The following is a 17,877-nucleotide window of genomic DNA, read 5'->3' as shown; positions in this document are numbered from 1 at the left end:
GAGGAAAGCACTACACCCGCTAGGCCAGTATGGTGAAAAATGTATCAGACCATGTCCCTGTGACAGGGTCTCTGTGCTTTTTATGCACCTTTTAAGCGTCGTTTTTTATTCCCGCTGTTGAGACCCAAGGGTTTTGTTCAATATCGCCCTGCTTTCTTGTGGCTGCGAATGGCTTCAGATGTATTGGTGTGGCGAAGGTTGGGGTCTTTTCTGAGGGGAGCTTTTAATTGGTGCAGTAATGTAGAGCATTTTTAAGAATTGCTTTTAATTCTTAATATTGATGTTTTAATTTTTTTTTTTTTTTTTTATTGGATATTTATATACAAAGTTTTTTATTGCAAACTGGTTTATGCATTGTTCTGTTTACCTGCTTTTATGGTGGAATTTTTTCATACCGAATAAAGAAAGAATTGTTCAAGCAAACGTTACAGGGATGTTATAGTCAGGCTCACATTTCACACATACAAAACCAGAGAAATTCAGCAGTTATAGTTTGAGATGTCATCAGTGAAGATAGCTTTGTGTAGGATTCCAAGTAGCGAGAAGGTGCATTTTCAAATCAACAAGGCCCTGGTGATGAATGAATGTATTCCCTAAAGATTTATGGCCCAGAATTGTAAAAGACTTAGGGCTTAATTACGAGTCCGGCGGTCACTAGAGAGCAAGACTCGCAGTGACGGTCATGACAGCTGCGGCTTTGACAGTCAGACCGTCAAATTAGGAGTTTGGCAGCCAGGCCGCCAAAAGACTGCTGTCTCCGCCAGGATCAGTGATCCCGAAGAGATGACGGCAGTCATGGTTGTAATCAGCCACGGCGGCACTAAAGTAAGCGCTGCTGTGCTGATTACAGCCTTGTTCTCTGCCATCCTTTTCATGGGCATGAAAATGCAGGCAGAGAACAAGTGCAGGGGTGCCCCTGCCCAGCACCCTTGATATGTACACTGTTTGCTGTGCAGTGTGCATTTCAAGGGTGCTAGTGCACCCCGCGTGCTGAAGCATTGCCGCTGGCTCAATTATGAGCTGGGAACAATGCTGCCACACATTTCCCACGGGGCAGAAACCCTGATTTCCACTGGTCAGCCCAGTGGGAAAGTTGGACTGGGGCTAGTGGAGCGACCGCCAGCACCGTGGTGGTCTCCTCATTGGGAGTTTGGTGGACAGATGTTTCCATCAGCCAAACTCCGAATGGCCCACTTAGGGTCTGATTTAGGTCTTGGTGGAGGGAAATACTCCATTGCAAATGTGATGGCCATCCCGTCCGCTGTATTGTGATCTATTATCTCCTATGGGGATCGTAGTAAAGCAGACAGGATAGCCGTCACGTTTGTGATGGAGTATTCCCTCCACCAAGACCTAAATCAGGCCTTTAATACCTGTTAATACTAAAGCAGGGTCTAAAAGTGACACGGGTTGGTGAGGGAGTTGTGACTAGGGCTTGGCATTTGTTTTTATTATTCTTGAGAATGATGAAGCAAATTGTGACGAAATTCTGCAGAATTCGCTACCACCTACACCAGCTGTTAGACATGTTGCCCACGAACCACAAATGTTCCAGTTCCTGCAGTTTGTTGGTTCTTCCTAACAAAGTAAGGTCCAGAGACAGACACATTAACCACGTGAAATTACACATTAGTGCACAGTTCTTATGGTTCTCACCAGACTTTTTTTTGCAAGGGATAACCACATGAAGTTCATGTAAGGAAAGCCGAAAATGTAGTTGTTTCTCAGGTTTCAGTGGGGACCCACTTCGACCATTATATGTTGCCCGAACATGCCCTGCAGAGAAATTAAAAAACTAAAGGCTAAAGAAACGTTTCATTAAAAAAGAACAAAAATTGCCAACCGTAGACGCTTTGGAGACTAGTCATATACATCATGCTGTTTATTAGCATCTTAGCTTAGATATTCAACAGCAACTGACAATCATGACATTCTATAGTTACAAAGAGAACCTAGATCATATTTTATAGCACCACAAACTAAAACGGGATAGTAACATAAAATGTAGTCTCTTGATCTCAACGTTTTTTTTTCTGATAGCCAAAGAACGAACACCCTAATAAAGCATTAAATTGTACATATCAAAATTGCAGATTATTCACAACAACACAAAAGAGACAGACCATTTTATAGCCATGAGGAAAAATGGCCACATATTTTACACCAGCTGCAACACCAGCAGTGAAATAAGAGAACAATACAGTATGGTTGGAATGCATAGTTACAGTCTGATTCACAAAACTTAATTTTTCTGGTAGCCAATGAACATTAAATGTGCAAGATGCAAAAGAGTTAAAACGTTCATAATTTTTTTTTTAAGTGATTTTCATATGTTTTGGCACGAGTGGCAATTATATGACCTGTGCATAACCTTTGCATATGAAACTGCATATGTGCAAACTTCAAGCAAGTTGTACAAAGGGTTGAAACTGCAAAATCACCTCATTTGTGTATGCAAAATTAGAAAGTTAAAGGAGTGACCAAGGGCAGGCAATGCAAATGTGGTTAAACCCACAAAACAGAAAATCCCATGGTACAATGCGCAGAGTCACAAATTAGTTGAACGTTTTTTACTGTTTGCCTTAACTGTAGAATTAAACTGCGTAATTCAGGAACTAAAATGGGGCAGATTCAGACTTCTTTTTATTCAATAAAACCCGACATAGAAAGACCACCTTTGCTGTTGGTATGCTCTTTTGTAGGTGCAACGATCAAATACATATGTTCTTTCTTACAATACGTCACCGTAAGCAAAGACCACGATTTCAACAATGCAATTGTTCCCTTAAGGGGACAAAACGATACATTACCGCTTCCATGCACATTTTACATCATGCACAGTGGAAATTATTTTGAGGCAACATGTGACAACATAGACTGCAAATATTTAGAAAACTAGTCTTAAAAATATTGACTGCCAAATTGTCTACCATCCATTAATGTCTCTGTAACAAAATGTTTGTGGCCATCTAAGTCCACCATCAAACATTTGTAAGAAGTGATTTAGGGTAGATTTAGAGATTTAAAACGGTCAAACTTTGGTTGGGAAATATTGCAACAGAGTAAATATTTTCTAGAAGATGCGTATGTGTCTATCTTTTGTTTTCAGTTTATGTTTTAGCAAGGAATGCAAAGTTATATATGAATCCTCTACCCCATTGGTATCTATATACTTTTAAATGGCAGATTTACTTTTCATTAATAACGATGTAACGTTTTATGTTTTGGGTTGAACAAACTGCATGCTCTCAGGCTCTTTAGTATTTTGGAAATGTTTTTTTTTCTTTTCCAATATCAACATAAATAGAACACATCTTTATAAAATAAAATAAAATAAACTATACATTATGCAAGTAAGACCTGTAATAACAAAGGTGCACTCATACAGTGCACTAAAAGGCCTGATTAAAGGTTGGGTAGTAACTGAAAATGATGTTATTTTAGGAGGAAGTACTAAATCCAACAGAGGAAAACTGCTAGAATCGTATCCACCATTCTCTCCTTAGGCTGTGGGAAATTCCACCAATGGATCCTCCGCTCTTAGCTTCTTCCATTTGAGGATTTTACTTTCAGATCTAGCTCAAAAGCAGGCCCTGCATCTCTTATGAAAATACCAACAAACCAAACCAGCATTACTTCCACAGGAAGAAACCGATTTGGTGTTTCACACAGCAAATCCAACTTGGCAAGAAATCTTGGTGTGAACAATTATTTTAAACTGTGTGGTGAGCTTTTTTATGCTTATGTGAGTACTGTATTTATTTAGGGACACTAATTTCATAAAAAGTCTCAATGTTTCAAATGGGTGTCTTTCCTCCTTGAAAAAAAACGTCTCTCTTTAAGTTTAGGCCTTGTTTTGGGTTTTCATTAAAGGCAAAATCTTAAAGTCACTATGATTTGCTCTGAAAATTGTACCTAATTTACACCATAGCTCTTTGTTGAGTTCTGCACCGGCAGCATAGAAAAGAGAGGAAACATAAAGGAGCAACACCACTGTCTATAAAAGTCAAGATGCACTTTTGTTTAGATAGTTAAATATTGGTCTTTGATGAAACTCACAAAAATATTAGCTGTAAAAACAGTCTATATGCATTTGCTTCGTAGATTTCATATATGTAAGAGAGACTCTAAAGTACCCTTGATGTAATTGCACAGGCAGAACAACACCCAGTCGAATTTCTGCAGTCAGAAATGTTTACTTATAGTCAATGGCACAGAAGCACGGCTTTGGGTGCCTCTGGGACATAGGAGACTGCTGCTTTCATATTTCCATCCAAGACTTCTGACGACCCAGAACACTGGAAGTCTCAAGCTTAAGCACACGCTCTTCTTTGCCTTATTTATCATGAAACATCGGAATGTTGTAATGACGATCATCTTCAGTCACTAGAGAAACTTGATGCCATTCTCTGGGATGCTCCTCTGGATAATATGTCAGGAAGTCAACTTTGTCAATCTTATACAGCCTGAACACGCGTATTTTCACTTCCAAGGCATATCCAAGAAGGAACATTTCAACCTGATGGAAAAACAAATACACACTATCTTAATTGAGGCAATATTTCACTACTATTTTGTTATGTATTAACCATGACGAACGTCTTTCGAAAGCATCATGGAAAAATGTTCATGTGGTTTTCTGTATGTGCTTCCTCTACTTTGATGGGAATCTGCATTTTGTGCTCCAAAATACTAGGAAGAATTTGCTTCCGTAGTATGTCACTATAGTTTCTAGCATATTTAGCTGTTCTGTAAACAGCAATACTGTAACTGTCCTGATTTTTGGACTTCATTACAAACCTATACTACTTTGTTATTGTCTTCTTTTCATCAGTATCTTGCAGGCTAACTGCACACTGCCAAGATCTGACAAGCCAAATCCCTTGGGATAGGGTCAATATTATGCAGCATATGTTTGGTCCATTTAAAAACAAAAAACAAAAAAAAAACAATACTTATTATTTTTTTTAGAGTTTTTGGATACATTATGTGATGGTGTATTTATACTGAGTAACATGGATAATATAATACACAACAGTAGAGTATCACATGAGGCAATAAATACGGCACAGCAGCAAAAGGGTGTGAGAAACATAATTCCACAGTGTTACCAAAGCCATAGACTAACGGTACGATGGTAAAAGAAACAAATGGAGAATCCTAAGGTGAACCAGGATAACAGATTAATCAGAGAGCTTATATTCATAACACCCAGCAATCATACATAAAATAAACACCTGGGGCTCTATTATACACTGTGCCCCAGAGGCGCAATGAGCGTGTGCACCTGCTTTAACCATCCCCGGAGCACAATGCTATTACAAAAGGGGCTGCAGATGCTTGTGTGGCACCTTCTGTAATATTGATAGCGCTGTAGCACCAGTCTAGCAAGAAAGGGGTGTTCCCTCATTTGCATGAAGGTGTGATCCCACGCAAATGAGGGAATGTCTTTGCCTCTGTTCCCGTGCCATATTTTGGACATAGGGTCAGATGCAAACAGGCCCACTGGAGGTGCTCCGACAGTGTGCCACAAAAAGGTGGCACACTGTCAGTATACCTCCTGAAGGCAGCCCTCTCCAGGGGTGAATGGGGTTCCAAGGACCCCCTAGGCATCCCCCTGTAGGCAGGTTCAGTCACTCACTGCACCCGCCTGCAGGGGGGATCTTTGCAACTCATTAAAGCACAGGTCATCTACACTGTGTAACACAGAGCGGCTTTGACGCAGCCGCACCAGTTTCACTGAATGCACTTCTCCAAGGTCATCCCAAGTTTGTGGCTGCCATGGAGGTAGCACACACATTGTAATAGGGTGCAATGCCTGAGCCAAGTGCACCTGTTTAAAGGTGTACTATGGCGCAATCAGAGTTACTGCGCCCTTTCCATAGTACGGCCACTTGTGTCAAGAAGAAATTCAACACAGATCAAAGTGGTCTATTATCCGATTTTAGATCAATCTTATGCAAAATAGGGTCTCAATCAGTTAACTGTACCGGTTTCACTAGACACCAGGGATGTAATATTATTTTGTATATATTTTGGTCGCTCCCATTAGGGGGGCATTATTTTCCTTTTTGCCCCCCCACCCCCCCCCCCCCCCGGGGGCAGATCGCCCGATTTTTCGGCCAATCTGTCCCCGTTGGGGGGGGAGGAGGGGGGGAAACCACTAGACACCAAGGATGTTATTATTTTGTATATATTTTGGGAGCGACCCTTGGGCACCAGGGAAATTATTTTCTTTGTTTTAGGGCAGCGACCCCTTAGGCAAGGGTCGCTGCCCCAGGGGCAATAATTTTTTTCTATGTTTCGCCCCCCCCGGGGCTTGATAGGCCATGTTTTTGGCTAATCTGGCCCCCGGGGGGGGCGAAACCCACTAGGCACCAGGGATTGTGAGGTGTGTGTGTTTTTGGGGGCACCCCTTGGGCAAGGGTTGCCCCCCCAAAGGGGGGAAATTTAATATTGGCTGTCTCTGGGGCAGTGGGGCCTATTTTTGCAGAAACCACCAATACGGCAGGGATTTTTTTTTGGTTCCCCTTTTTTTGTTTAGTGCTGGGGGTGCCCCCCGTTTGCCCCCTTTGGCAAGGGTCGCCCCCTAAAGAGGGCACAGAGCTGTTGGCCATTTCTGCCCTCCTTGGGGGCAGATCGGCCAATTAGGCACCAGGGATCCTGTGTGTGTGTTTTGTGGGGGGGGGGGGAGGCGGCGGCACCTTTGGCACGTTAGTGATGGCCTTTTCTGCCCACCTTGGAGGCAGATCAGCCTATTTTGTTTTTTAGGCTCATCTGCCTCCTAGTGGGGCAGAAGCCACTTAGGCACCAGGGACAATTTCTAAGTTCTTGGTGGTGGGGTGTTTGTCAACTGGCGAAGTGTTTGTATTTGTGATTCTAACTATTTATTTCTTCTTTTTGTTCTAGTTCAAAGCTTTTGCTTCCTTTGCTGTGGATCCCTGCAGTTTTGGCAGTAGTTGTCCTGCGGTTTGCATAGTTGCATGTTTTGGGTAAGTGAAAGCAATTTACTCCAAAGGAGTATTGTTGACATGCATGAATCACATGTTTGTAGGTGGTGTACTAAATGCAGTATTGTGTGTGAAATTGTCCTTAGATTTGAGCACAATGTTATTTGTGTTGTCATATGTCTAATTTTCTTTTTTCTTTTTAGTGGGATATCATTGGTGATTGCTGTGTCTGTGCATAGTAGTTGCTGGTGAGTAGCTTTTTCAGGCAAGTGAGTGGTATAGTTTTTTAGCACATAACTCTTTGTGATAAAGCTACACTTTGTTTATTACTTATTTTAGTGCTAGTTGTTGTTGGCAATCCATTTGTTGTTAGTGAGGATCATGGCTAGCCACAGAGTGACCGCTCAGCAGGTTGTTGGCATGCTCTTTGAGTCGTCTTCAGACCATGATTACGAGACTGACTCTGCATCTGAGGCAGAGGAGGAATTGAGAGATTCTGACAGTGAGTTTTCTGTCCGAGAGTATTCTTCTGATGAGGAAGCTACTCTCAGTGCAGATGAAGGGCCTGTTGTAGAGGAGGACATTGATGTGCCAAGAGTGCAGCAGCCTGGGGCTGAAGGGTTTCCCATTGAAAGACCTGACACCTGGATTGCCCCAAACATGGAGCTGCCACAGTTACCTGCATTTACTGGTCTCCCAGGGTGTAGAGTCAATACGGAAAACATTTTGCCTGTCCATTTCTTTCACCTGTTTATGGACGATGTCTTTTTGGAAGAGATTGTGGAGCAGACTAATTTGTATGCAGAGCAATATTTGCGGGACAACGCTGCCAGACTTAAGCCTCAGTCTAGAGCTACTCAGTGGGTTCCCACATATCTGGAAGAGATTAAAATGTTTTTAGGTTTGACTTTTTTGATGGGGTTGATCAGGAAGCCGTCACTGCCTTCTTATTGGTCTACCTTGATGGCTACGTCTACATTTCCTGCAACTATGACACGTAATCGCTATTTGCTTATTCTTTGTATGCTGCATTTTGTAGACAATGCTTTAGCCTTGCCACGAGATCAGCCTGATTGTGACCGTCTTTTTAAGATTAGGCCTGTCCTTGATCATTTTGTAGATCGGTTTTCAGAGGTCTATGTTCCAGGCAAAGAGATAAGTGTGGACGAGTCTTTGGTCCTTTTCAAGGGGCGTTTAGTTTTTAAGCAGTACATTCCTAGTAAGAGGGCACGATATGGGATAACATTTTATATGCTGTCAGAAAGCAGTACAGGATATGTGTATAATTTCCGGGTCTACACTGGTAGGGATTCCAGTATTGACCCTCCCGGTTGTCCGGCCACTTTTGGAGTTGGCAAAAAAATTGTGTGGGAACTCGGTAGACGACTGTTTAACAAAGGTCACCATTTGTACGTAGATGATTTCTACACTGGAGTGCAGTTGTTCAAGGAGTTATTTAGAGTGGACACTGTTGCTTGTGGCACAATCCGTTCTAACCGGAAAGGCTATCCAAGGGAGCTTGTCTGTAAAAAACTTGAGAGGGGACAGTACAGTGCCTTGCAGAATAATGAGCTGCTAACTCTGAAATTTAAGACAGGAGGGATGTGTACATGCTATCTACCATCCATGATGAGAGTACTTCCCCTGTGACTGTTTGGGGTCAGGTTGCGGAAGTGCGCAAACCTGCGTGCATTTTGGACTACAATATGCACATGGGTGGTGTTGATAGAGTAGATCAGAGGTTGGAACCTTACACTGCTCTTCGTAAGTCTTACGTGTGGTATAAAAAGTTGGCCCTACATTTATTTCATTTGGCAACTTTTAATGCCTATATTGTGTTCAAGGATTGTTCACCTGAGTCAAGGATGACATTTCTTAAATTTCAGGAGTCAGTGATAGAGAGCCTTATTGTGGTGGAACGGGTAACAGTTCCTAGAGTAGAAGTGGTGGAGGATGTGGCTAGATTAAAAGATCGCCATTTTCCAGATCACATTCCTCCCAATCCCAAAAAAGACTTGTCCACAAAGAAATGTAGATTATGTGCCCAGAGATCAATCCGGAGGGAGAGCCGGATGTACTGCCCCGAATGCCCTTCAAAGCCTGGGCTGTGTGTGCCTGGCTGTTTTAGAAGTTACCACACAAGGAAAAACGTTTGGGAAATACCGTGAGCGTAAACTGCCTATTTTATATTTTCATATGTTCGGTTTCACGGTTGGCATTACTGTCATGTATTTAGTTAGAGCTTTTGTGTTTGTAGTTTTGTACTTATTTTATAATTAGTTAGTGGTTTCTTTGTTGTTTATAAACCAAAATAAAAGTGATGGTGGTGTGCGTGGGGTGGCGCTTGGCTGGCGGTATGGGTGGGGTGGTGCTTGGCTGGTGGTATGGGTGGGGTGGTGCTTGGCTGGCGGTGTGCTTGGGGTGGCGCTTGGCTGGCGGTGTGCTTGGGGTGGTGCTTGGCTGGCGGTATGGGTGGGGTGGCGCTTGGGTGGTGGTATGGGTGGGGTGGCGCTTGGCTGGCGGTGTGCTTGGGGTGGCGCTTGGCTGGCGGTGTGCTTGGGATGGCGCTTGGCTGGCGGTTTGGGTGGGGTGGCGCTTGGCTAGCGGTGCCAGCCAAACGCCAGTCCACACACTCATCAGATGGTGTGATTGCTGTATCAGGCATGTGGGCGTATGAAAGTGATGGGCCCTTGACTGGCGCTGTCTGTTGATACGAGTGTTGTAATGTGCTGGGCCCGTGGTTGGCGGCGTGAATGGTCTTGTGCATGTCATGTATGAAAGGTGTGTGAATGGACTGTAAAGTGGTTGGTGCCTTGTCGTGGCTTTACAGCTCACGAGCTGTGAGTCATTGGTTCAGATTTCTGGCCTTTCAGTTATTACCAGTGCATTTCACTTTTGTGAAATCTCTTGTTAATAAAATTTGATGTACTGAACCATCACTCACCCTCGTGCCAAATCCAACCAGTATGTGTGGTACACATGACAAAACCTGCTCTGCTGTAATCAGGCGTCGCAGCACACTTGAGACACGCTAGGTGTCTCAGGTGGGACCCCGATGATGAAGCATGCCACCAACTTGGTTGGTGGGTGAGGGGTCTTTTTCACATAACCTAAGTGCATTTCTTTTCACAATTTTAGTGTTGGCCCTGGGTGCGGCCTTCGTCTAGGGAAACCTACCAAACCCAGACATTTTTTTAAACTAGACACCCCAAGGAGTCCAGTTGCGTGGATCCCCCAACATTTTCTTACCCAGACTCCTCTGCAAACCTCAAAATGTGCTTAAAAAAAGCATATTTTCCTTACTTTCGTTTGTACAATCACCGCTCCAGCACAAAATTCCTACTCCCCAGCATTCCCCCTCAGTCTCCCAAGTAAAATGACACCTCACTTGTGTGGGTCCCCAAAGCAGAGTCAGCCTAAAGATGTATAAAAGAAGAATATGTCCTTATCAACTAGCGGGGCTATCCCCTCTATCTCTACAAGTTTTTGGCCTTATTCTGTTGCAGGCACCTGGCCCACCCACACAAGTGAGGTATCATTTTTATCGGGAGACTTGGGGGAACGCTGGGTGGAAGGAAATTTGTGGCTCCTCTCAGATTCCAGAACTTTCTGTCACCGAAATGTGAGGAAAATGTTTTGTTATAGCCAAATTTTGAGGTTTGCAAAGGATTCTGGGTATTAGAACCTGGTCAGAGCCCCACAAGTCACCCCATCTTGGATTCCCCTAGGTCTCTAGTTTTCAGAAATGCACAGGTTTGGTAGGTTTCCCTAGGTGCCGGCAGAGCTAGAGGCCAAAATCTACAGGTAGGCACTTTGCAAAAAACACCTCTTTTTTTATGTCAAAAAATGGGATGTGTCCATGTTGTGTTTTGGGGCATTTCCTGTCGCGGGCGCTAGGCCTACCCACACAAGTGAGGTATCATTTTTATCGGGAGACTTGGGGGGAACGCTGGGTGGAAGGAAATTTGTGGCTCCTCTCAGATTCTAGAACTTTCTGTCACTGAAATGTGAGGAATTTTTTTTTTTTTAGCCAAATGTTGAGGTTTGCAAAGGATTCTGGGTAACAGAACCTGGTCAAAGCCCCACAAGTCACCCCATGTTCGATTCCCCTAGGTCTCTAGTTTTAAAAAATGCACAGGTTTGGTAGGTTTCCCCAGGTGACGGCTGAGCTAGAGGCCAAAATCTACAGGTAGGCACTTTGCAAAAAACACCTCTGTTTTCTGTCAAAAAATGGGATGTGTCCACGTTGTATTTTGGGGCATTTCCTGTCGCGGGTGCTAGGCCTACCCACACAAGTGAGGTATAATTTTTTATCGGGAGACTTGGGGGAACATAGAATAGCAAAACAAGTGTTATTGCCCCTTGTCTTTCTCTACATTTTTTCCTTCCAAATATAAGAGAGTGTGTAAAAAAGACGTCTATTTGAGAAATGCCCTGTAATTCACATGCTAGTATGGGCACCCCGGAATTCAGAGATGTGCAAATAACCACTGCTCCTCAACACCTTATCTTGTGCCCATTTTGGAAATACAAAGGTTTTCTTGATAGCTATTTTTCACTCTTTATATTTCAGCAAATGAATTGTTGTATACCCGGTATAGAATGAAAACCCACTGCAGGGTGCAGCTCATTTATTGGCTCTGTGTACCTAGGGTTCTTGACGAACCTACAAGCCCTATATATATCCCCACAACCAGAAGAGTCCAGCAGACGTAACGGTATATTGCTTTCAAAAATCTGACATCGCAGGAAAAAGTTACAGAGTAAAACGTAGAGAAAAATTGCTGTTTTTTTCACCTCAATTTACATTTTTTTTTTTCAGTTGTTATTTTCTGTAGAAAACCCTTGTAGGATCTACACAAATTACCCCTTGTTGAATTCAGAATGTTGTCTACTTTTCAGAAATGTTTAGGTTTCTGGGATCCAGCATTGGTTTCATGCCCATTTCTGTCACTGACTAGAAGGAGGCTGAAAGCACACAAAAATCGTAAAAATGGGGTATGTCCCAGTAAAATGCCAAAATTGTGTTGAAAAATTGGGTCTTCTGATTCAAGTCTGCCTGTTCATGAATGCTGGGAAGCTGGTGATTTTAGCACCACAAACCCTTTGTTGATGCCATTTTCAGGGAAAAAAACCACAAGCCTTCTTCTGCAGCCCATTTTTCCCATTTTTTTGAAAAAAACAAAGCTTTCACTGTATTTTGGCTAATTTCTTGGCCTCCTTCAGGGGAACCCACAAAGTCTGGGTACCTCTAGAATCCCTAGGATGTTGGAAAAAAAGGACGCATATTTGGCTTGGCTAGCTTATGTGGACAAAATGTTATGAGGGCCTAAGCGCAAACTTCCCCAAATAGCCAAAAAAAGGCCTGGCACAGGAGGAGGAAAAGGCCTGGCAGCGAAGGGGTTAAAAGAATGTGTTAATACAAATGTTAACTTTTTTTCATTTCTGCCCCATGCACTTTAAAAGACTATGGGGGTCATTACAACCTTGGCGGTCTTGCAAGAAGACCGCCGAGGCTGCAGGAGACAGAATACCGCCATCGCCGGTGGTATTCCTGGCTCCCTATTATGACATTTCCACTGGGCCAGCGGACGGTAACACTGTTACCGTCCTCTGGCCCAGCGGAAATGTCACATCAACATTGCTGCCGGCTCGTAATAGAGCCGGTGGCAATGCTGATGTGCATCGGGTGCAGTAGCACCCGTCGCGCATTTCACTGCCCGAAATTCGGGCAGTGAAATGCGCGACGGGCTATGCCTGGGGGCCCCTGCACTGCCCATGCCAAGTGCATGGGCAGTGCAGGGGCCCCCAGGGGCACCCCAAGTCCCCTTACCGCCATCCTTTCCATGGCGGTGTTTACCTCCACGGACAGGCTGGCGGTCGGGGACTCATAATCCCCAGGGCAGCGGTGTTTGCACCGCTGCCCTGGGGATTATGACGCCCAGACGGAAAACTGGCGGTAAATTGGAGGGGCCGGCGGTATGGCTATGGCTTTTGCACCACGGTCATAATTGCTGGCGGAACACTGCCAGCAGGGTCGTAATGACCCCCTATATGTTAATGCAATTGTATTCCTCCATTTATTCTATAAGTTCACACCCACCAGGAGACAGACATGAGATTCCATTCCTTCGCTGTCATGACTGCTCCATTTAGCAGATATGGCATTACTAGGCAGGGAAAACAAACAACAGGTCCTCTGCACTCGGAGATATTTTCCTGTGCTTCATGCTCATTGTTTTTTTAGTAAATTCCACTCTTCGTTTAGGGAGCATGAAAAAAAGATTCTTAGTGAGCAAAAATCATGGGACTTGCTCAGCATTCAGCTCTGCTAAAAGAAAAGAGATACAGGTCCCTTTTTAACATCAAAGAAGTGTATACTTGCATAGTGATCATATCTCTTTTTCCAACACAATCTGTTTTACTAATTTATGGATAATGTTCACTTTCTGGATACCTGTCTATAGTTGGGATGACACCTTTCATTTCAACAGTCTTTTATGTGTTGAGCTCGTTCAATGCATGCCACAGACCATTTCTTGGTTGCGGTCTTACTCTAAGGCCCTGCTTCGGACTGGACAGGCAAAAGGTGGGGTATTTACTGCACCTGGTAAACACATATACCATGGGGCGGTATTTACTGGGTAGGGTAATGGTATTCAGAGTTCTCCTCTGCAAAATGAAAATCTACATGTAGAATTGTTTTTTCACATGCACTGGAATATACAGCTTGATTTCCACTGTACATTTTGACAGGTATGGCATGCTGAAATTTGTCAGGTAAACATTGCAGGGCACTATGCTTACAACAAGAGTTTGCTTAGTATAAGAGTTGATGACCTCACATACAGTTAGCTCCTTAGATGAACTTCCATGTAATCACCAGACTACACTTTCCATAATCACCTCAAACACAAGCAGCCATGTTTTACAGTAAATGTAGTGCATTGGACTGTACCTGCTCCAAACCGCCTGTGTCCCCCACTGGATTAAGGTGGTTTATCATAAAGCTCAAGGGATCCAAGGATGAGTCACGAGCAAACAGGACACTGAAGAATGTAGGAACGGTCTGCCCGTTCATCATGTTATCGTGGGCTTCCATTACTAGGTACAGAAGGATGAACTTCACAGCTTCATAAAGTTTGTACTCCTTATCCTCGTCAGAGAATAGGATATCGCACATCGTTTCTCTTTCTTCCCGGTCTTTGGCTCCAATTATCTCAGTCCACTAAAACAAAGAAAAACAAAAATGACTGATAATTCAAGTCCCATATACAAGAACAAAATGACATGCACATCTCTTGAACACTTTCGAAGAAGAGGTTAGAGTCCGACCAAGTTGTCTGCTAAAACAAATAAATTGTGAAATAGTTAAGTGGTTGTTTCTGTTTTTAATCGTGATTGTCGTTGTACTTTTAGCTTAAACCAGACCACAGCATGAGCAAGCCTGGCATGCTTAAAACAGACCTCATTTATTAGTCTTGTCACTAGAAAGTTACTACATAGGACAAAACCAGCCCTTTTAATGAATCACATTTGGGACATACAAGAAACCATTGCTCAGTGGGGAACTGTCTCACATAAAGTACAAGATTAACAATATTTAAAAAAAAAAAAAAAAAATCAGTCCAGAAAATGTCTGTCTTTAAACATAAGTGTAAAGGTCTGGATACTTCAATCATGACTGAATTTAAAAGCTTTGAAATCAACCGTTCCAATTCATCTTCTGTATTAAGAAAAATTAAATGTCAAGAATATTAAAGGCATGGCATTAACAGATATTCGCACATATATACCTTAAGGCATCATGAATCCGAAGCGATAAAGCAGTATCCTTGATAAGCCTCTGAATTTCACTACACAAATTACCAACATCTATTCATGGAATATTTCCGGTCTCAATTATTATCTAAAAATTAGCGGCATGATTTGATAAAAATTGTTACATCTAACCACATCCTCTTTAGGAAACATGAAGAATGGATATCTGCCTTATTTCCAACTTTGAAGTTGTGGAAGTCAAATCAAGAAAAAATAACATGGGCATGCCCAGTGGAGGGCTAAATTACCCTACGTAATATTACATTAAAAATAAAAAGATCATCCTTGTTATTTAAATAATCTTTTGCTCTTACTGTTCTTGCTGAGATTCAGTACAAATCAAAACTCTTAATAATTAACATTTGTATCTCTACCAAAAAGTCAAAAGATTACAGTTTACTTTCATGCTGTTTACATTTTTTTGAAGACCATATCGAGAATATCTAACATTCAACCATAATTCTAAGGGGTGATTTTAATGCCAACTGTTAGACCTGACAGCCTTAGGCAGCTCTTTATCCCAACTTTTTGCCTGCCTCCTCCATTTTTCTGAATTTATTTATGCTGGTATTTAGAACCTGTGCACCTTACTGCTAACCTGCTTGTGCTCTCTCTCCTAAACATGGTAAAATTAGTTAATCTGCAATTGGCATATTTAATGTACTTGGAAGTCTCAAGTAAAATGGTATTACAGGTACCCAGGGCCTGTAAATTAAATGATACTAGTGGGCCTACAGCACTGATTTTGCCACCCACTTGAGTAGGCCTTTAACCATGTCTCAGGCCTGCCATTGCACAGCCTGTGTGGTCAGTTTTACACTGCCATGTTGACCTGGCAAAATAAACCTCTTGCCAAGCCTAAACCTTCCGTTTTGATACATAAGGCTCACCACTAAGATTGGCCCAGGTTAACCCAGAGAGCAGAGTGCAATGTATGTAAGATTAAGTTTTATATGTCCTGGTAGTGAAAAACTCTCAAATTTGTTTTCACTTCTACAAGGCCTAAATATCCCGTAGGATAACTTTGGGGTTACATTATTACACTTAATAAGTGTAAAATTGGGAAGCGATAATGTCTTCAATTCTGGTGTCTCTGAAAGTTGGCATTTTCTTGCTTTAGCCATTTGGTACCTGCAGCCAGTCTCTGATCACATGTCTGGAATTGCTGACAGTTGGGATTTGTGTATCCCTCCTAGACAGCCACACACAATGGGAGCTTAGGTGTGACTCAGGAGGCCATTCTGGCACGATGAGAGGGTTAAGCTGGATCCAGCCTCACATCTGAATAGGCTGTGGCCTGCCCCAACACAAAGGGCTGCATACTCCTTCTCACCCCCTGTAGAGAGTCTGGAGCCAAGGCAGAAAGCCTCTGTGCACTTCAGCGGTAAGTCGCTGAAGTCTCCACCACTTCAAAAGCACCATTGGATAGAAGTACTGGACCTTAGACACCACCCTTCACCTGGACCTGGGAATACTCTGCCAGGAAGAAGGATTGCTGTGCTACTACGAGGACTGCTACTCCGCTGGACTGCTACTTCCGGGGACTACTGCTCTGCTGTACTGACCTACTGCCTGCTGCCCTCTTGCTTAGGTGAGAAGGACTGGACCTGTATCACTTGATCCCAGAGTGACTCTAAGGGCTAGCTGGCTGGCCTCCTGCTCTAAAGTCTCAGGAACATAACAGACTTCCAACAACTCTGCTCCTGCACCTGAACTATGCAACCTGGGAATCTACCCTGCCAATTGGTGCCGCCCCTGTCCAAGACCCTTGGAAGGGAGCCTAAGGTGCATTGCCTATGTGGAACCATAAGAAGCGCTGCATCTTCTGCTGTGTGGTGGAATCCTGAGCAGAATCAACACATCAACACCGCTGCATGGGTTGGGCCCATCCCAAAGACTTGCATTAGTGTCACAACCTTGTACCAATGCATCGCCCTCAGAACCGCTGCTGTGCAACCTGTTTCCCCATCCAAGTTCTTTGCATCCCTTGTCATCAGCAGCCTCAACGATGAGGCTGAACCTTTGCATCGCAGCCTCTGTGCTCAACGGAATCGACGCATTGCCTCTGATGCACCATGCATCCTAGACACCAGCCTTCATACAGAAAGCCCAGTTGACGGGATCCTCATCAACTACCCAACAGGACCTTGCACCACAGCCGAGCCGCATCTCAGAACTGACACATTGGTTCTGCAATGCGACGCATCTTCAATATGGATCCAGGCAAATCTCCGCAACCCGGGATTTAAGGTTCTTTGGTTCAGTGGACTAAACTGAGTCACTGTAGCCGTCCTGTGCTCCATCGCAGCTGTCTTGAACTTTTGACTTTGTCCCAGTCCAGTGGGACCAGATATCTACAGTTGGCGCCTTAAATTCTTTGGTGCTATTTCACTTAAAAACGTTAAAATTTAGTATCTCCTGCTAATTGGATTTTTGTCTTGTTTTATTCATTAAATTAAGCTCTATTTTTCTAACCAAGTGTGGTATCCTTTTGTGTAGTGTTTTCACTGTTTTACAGTTTGAAGTGTTGCAAAAATACTTTACACATTTCCTCTAAGTTAAGCCTGACTGCTCTGTACCAAGCTATGAGGGTGAGCAAAAGTTAATTTAGGATTTGCTTGTGCTTTACCCTGACTAGGATTGTGGTTAGTGCTTGAACAGGTCTCATATCCCAGTCAATCAGAAACCCAATTTCTAACACTAACCTTTCCACATGAAAACCCTTTCTTTAAAGCGGAGGATTCAGAAAAATGGCATTATGACATTTCTCCACTAAATTACAGCTTTTCTCAACAGAAACAGACAGACACATTTATTAGGTCCTTTTTTGATAAACTCTGTTTTCAAACACTAAGTGGAAGATTTCCAACAGATCAGCCTGCAAACTATACTTGTTATTCAGCTTGTACTCAATCTACAATACCTTTATACATATTTTGGACTTTAACAAATGTCAAAATATTGCATTAAAAGTAGGAGGAAGAGTAGTCACTACCCCCAATCAAATACCCTTAAATGGTCTTATGAAGAGCTCTGTATGTCTAAACTACCAGATCGTTCAAATAATGAAGAGATAACAGGAAGAACAATTAAATAGAACTGTCAC

The 17,877-nt window shown here is 43.0% G+C and overlaps 1 protein-coding gene across 2 annotated transcripts in view; it reads right to left on the bottom strand.

Annotated features, from left to right (window-relative positions):
- Positions 1 to 1,867: 1,867 nt before the first annotated feature.
- Positions 1,868 to 17,877, bottom strand: part of OTULINL (OTU deubiquitinase with linear linkage specificity like) — a 318,990-nt gene continuing 302,980 nt past the window's right edge. Inside the window, exons 7-8 of one of the 2 annotated variants that reach the window (XM_069219762.1) lie at positions 13,909 to 14,178; positions 1,868 to 4,519 (exon numbers count right to left, since the gene is read on the bottom strand). In XM_069219762.1, coding sequence (XP_069075863.1) covers positions 4,337 to 4,519; positions 13,909 to 14,178 — 453 coding nt within the window. In that variant the 3' untranslated portion in view covers positions 1,868 to 4,336. The remainder of the gene's footprint in view (positions 4,520 to 13,908; positions 14,179 to 17,877) is intronic. The other variant, XM_069219763.1, reaches the window with a different exon arrangement.

The sequence above is a fragment of the Pleurodeles waltl genome, chromosome 2_2 (assembly GCF_031143425.1).
Source record: "Pleurodeles waltl isolate 20211129_DDA chromosome 2_2, aPleWal1.hap1.20221129, whole genome shotgun sequence".
NCBI lineage: Eukaryota > Metazoa > Chordata > Amphibia > Caudata > Salamandridae > Pleurodeles > Pleurodeles waltl.
The sequence above is the reverse complement of the archived record's forward strand: the minus strand, read 5'-3'. Positions and strand labels throughout refer to the sequence as shown.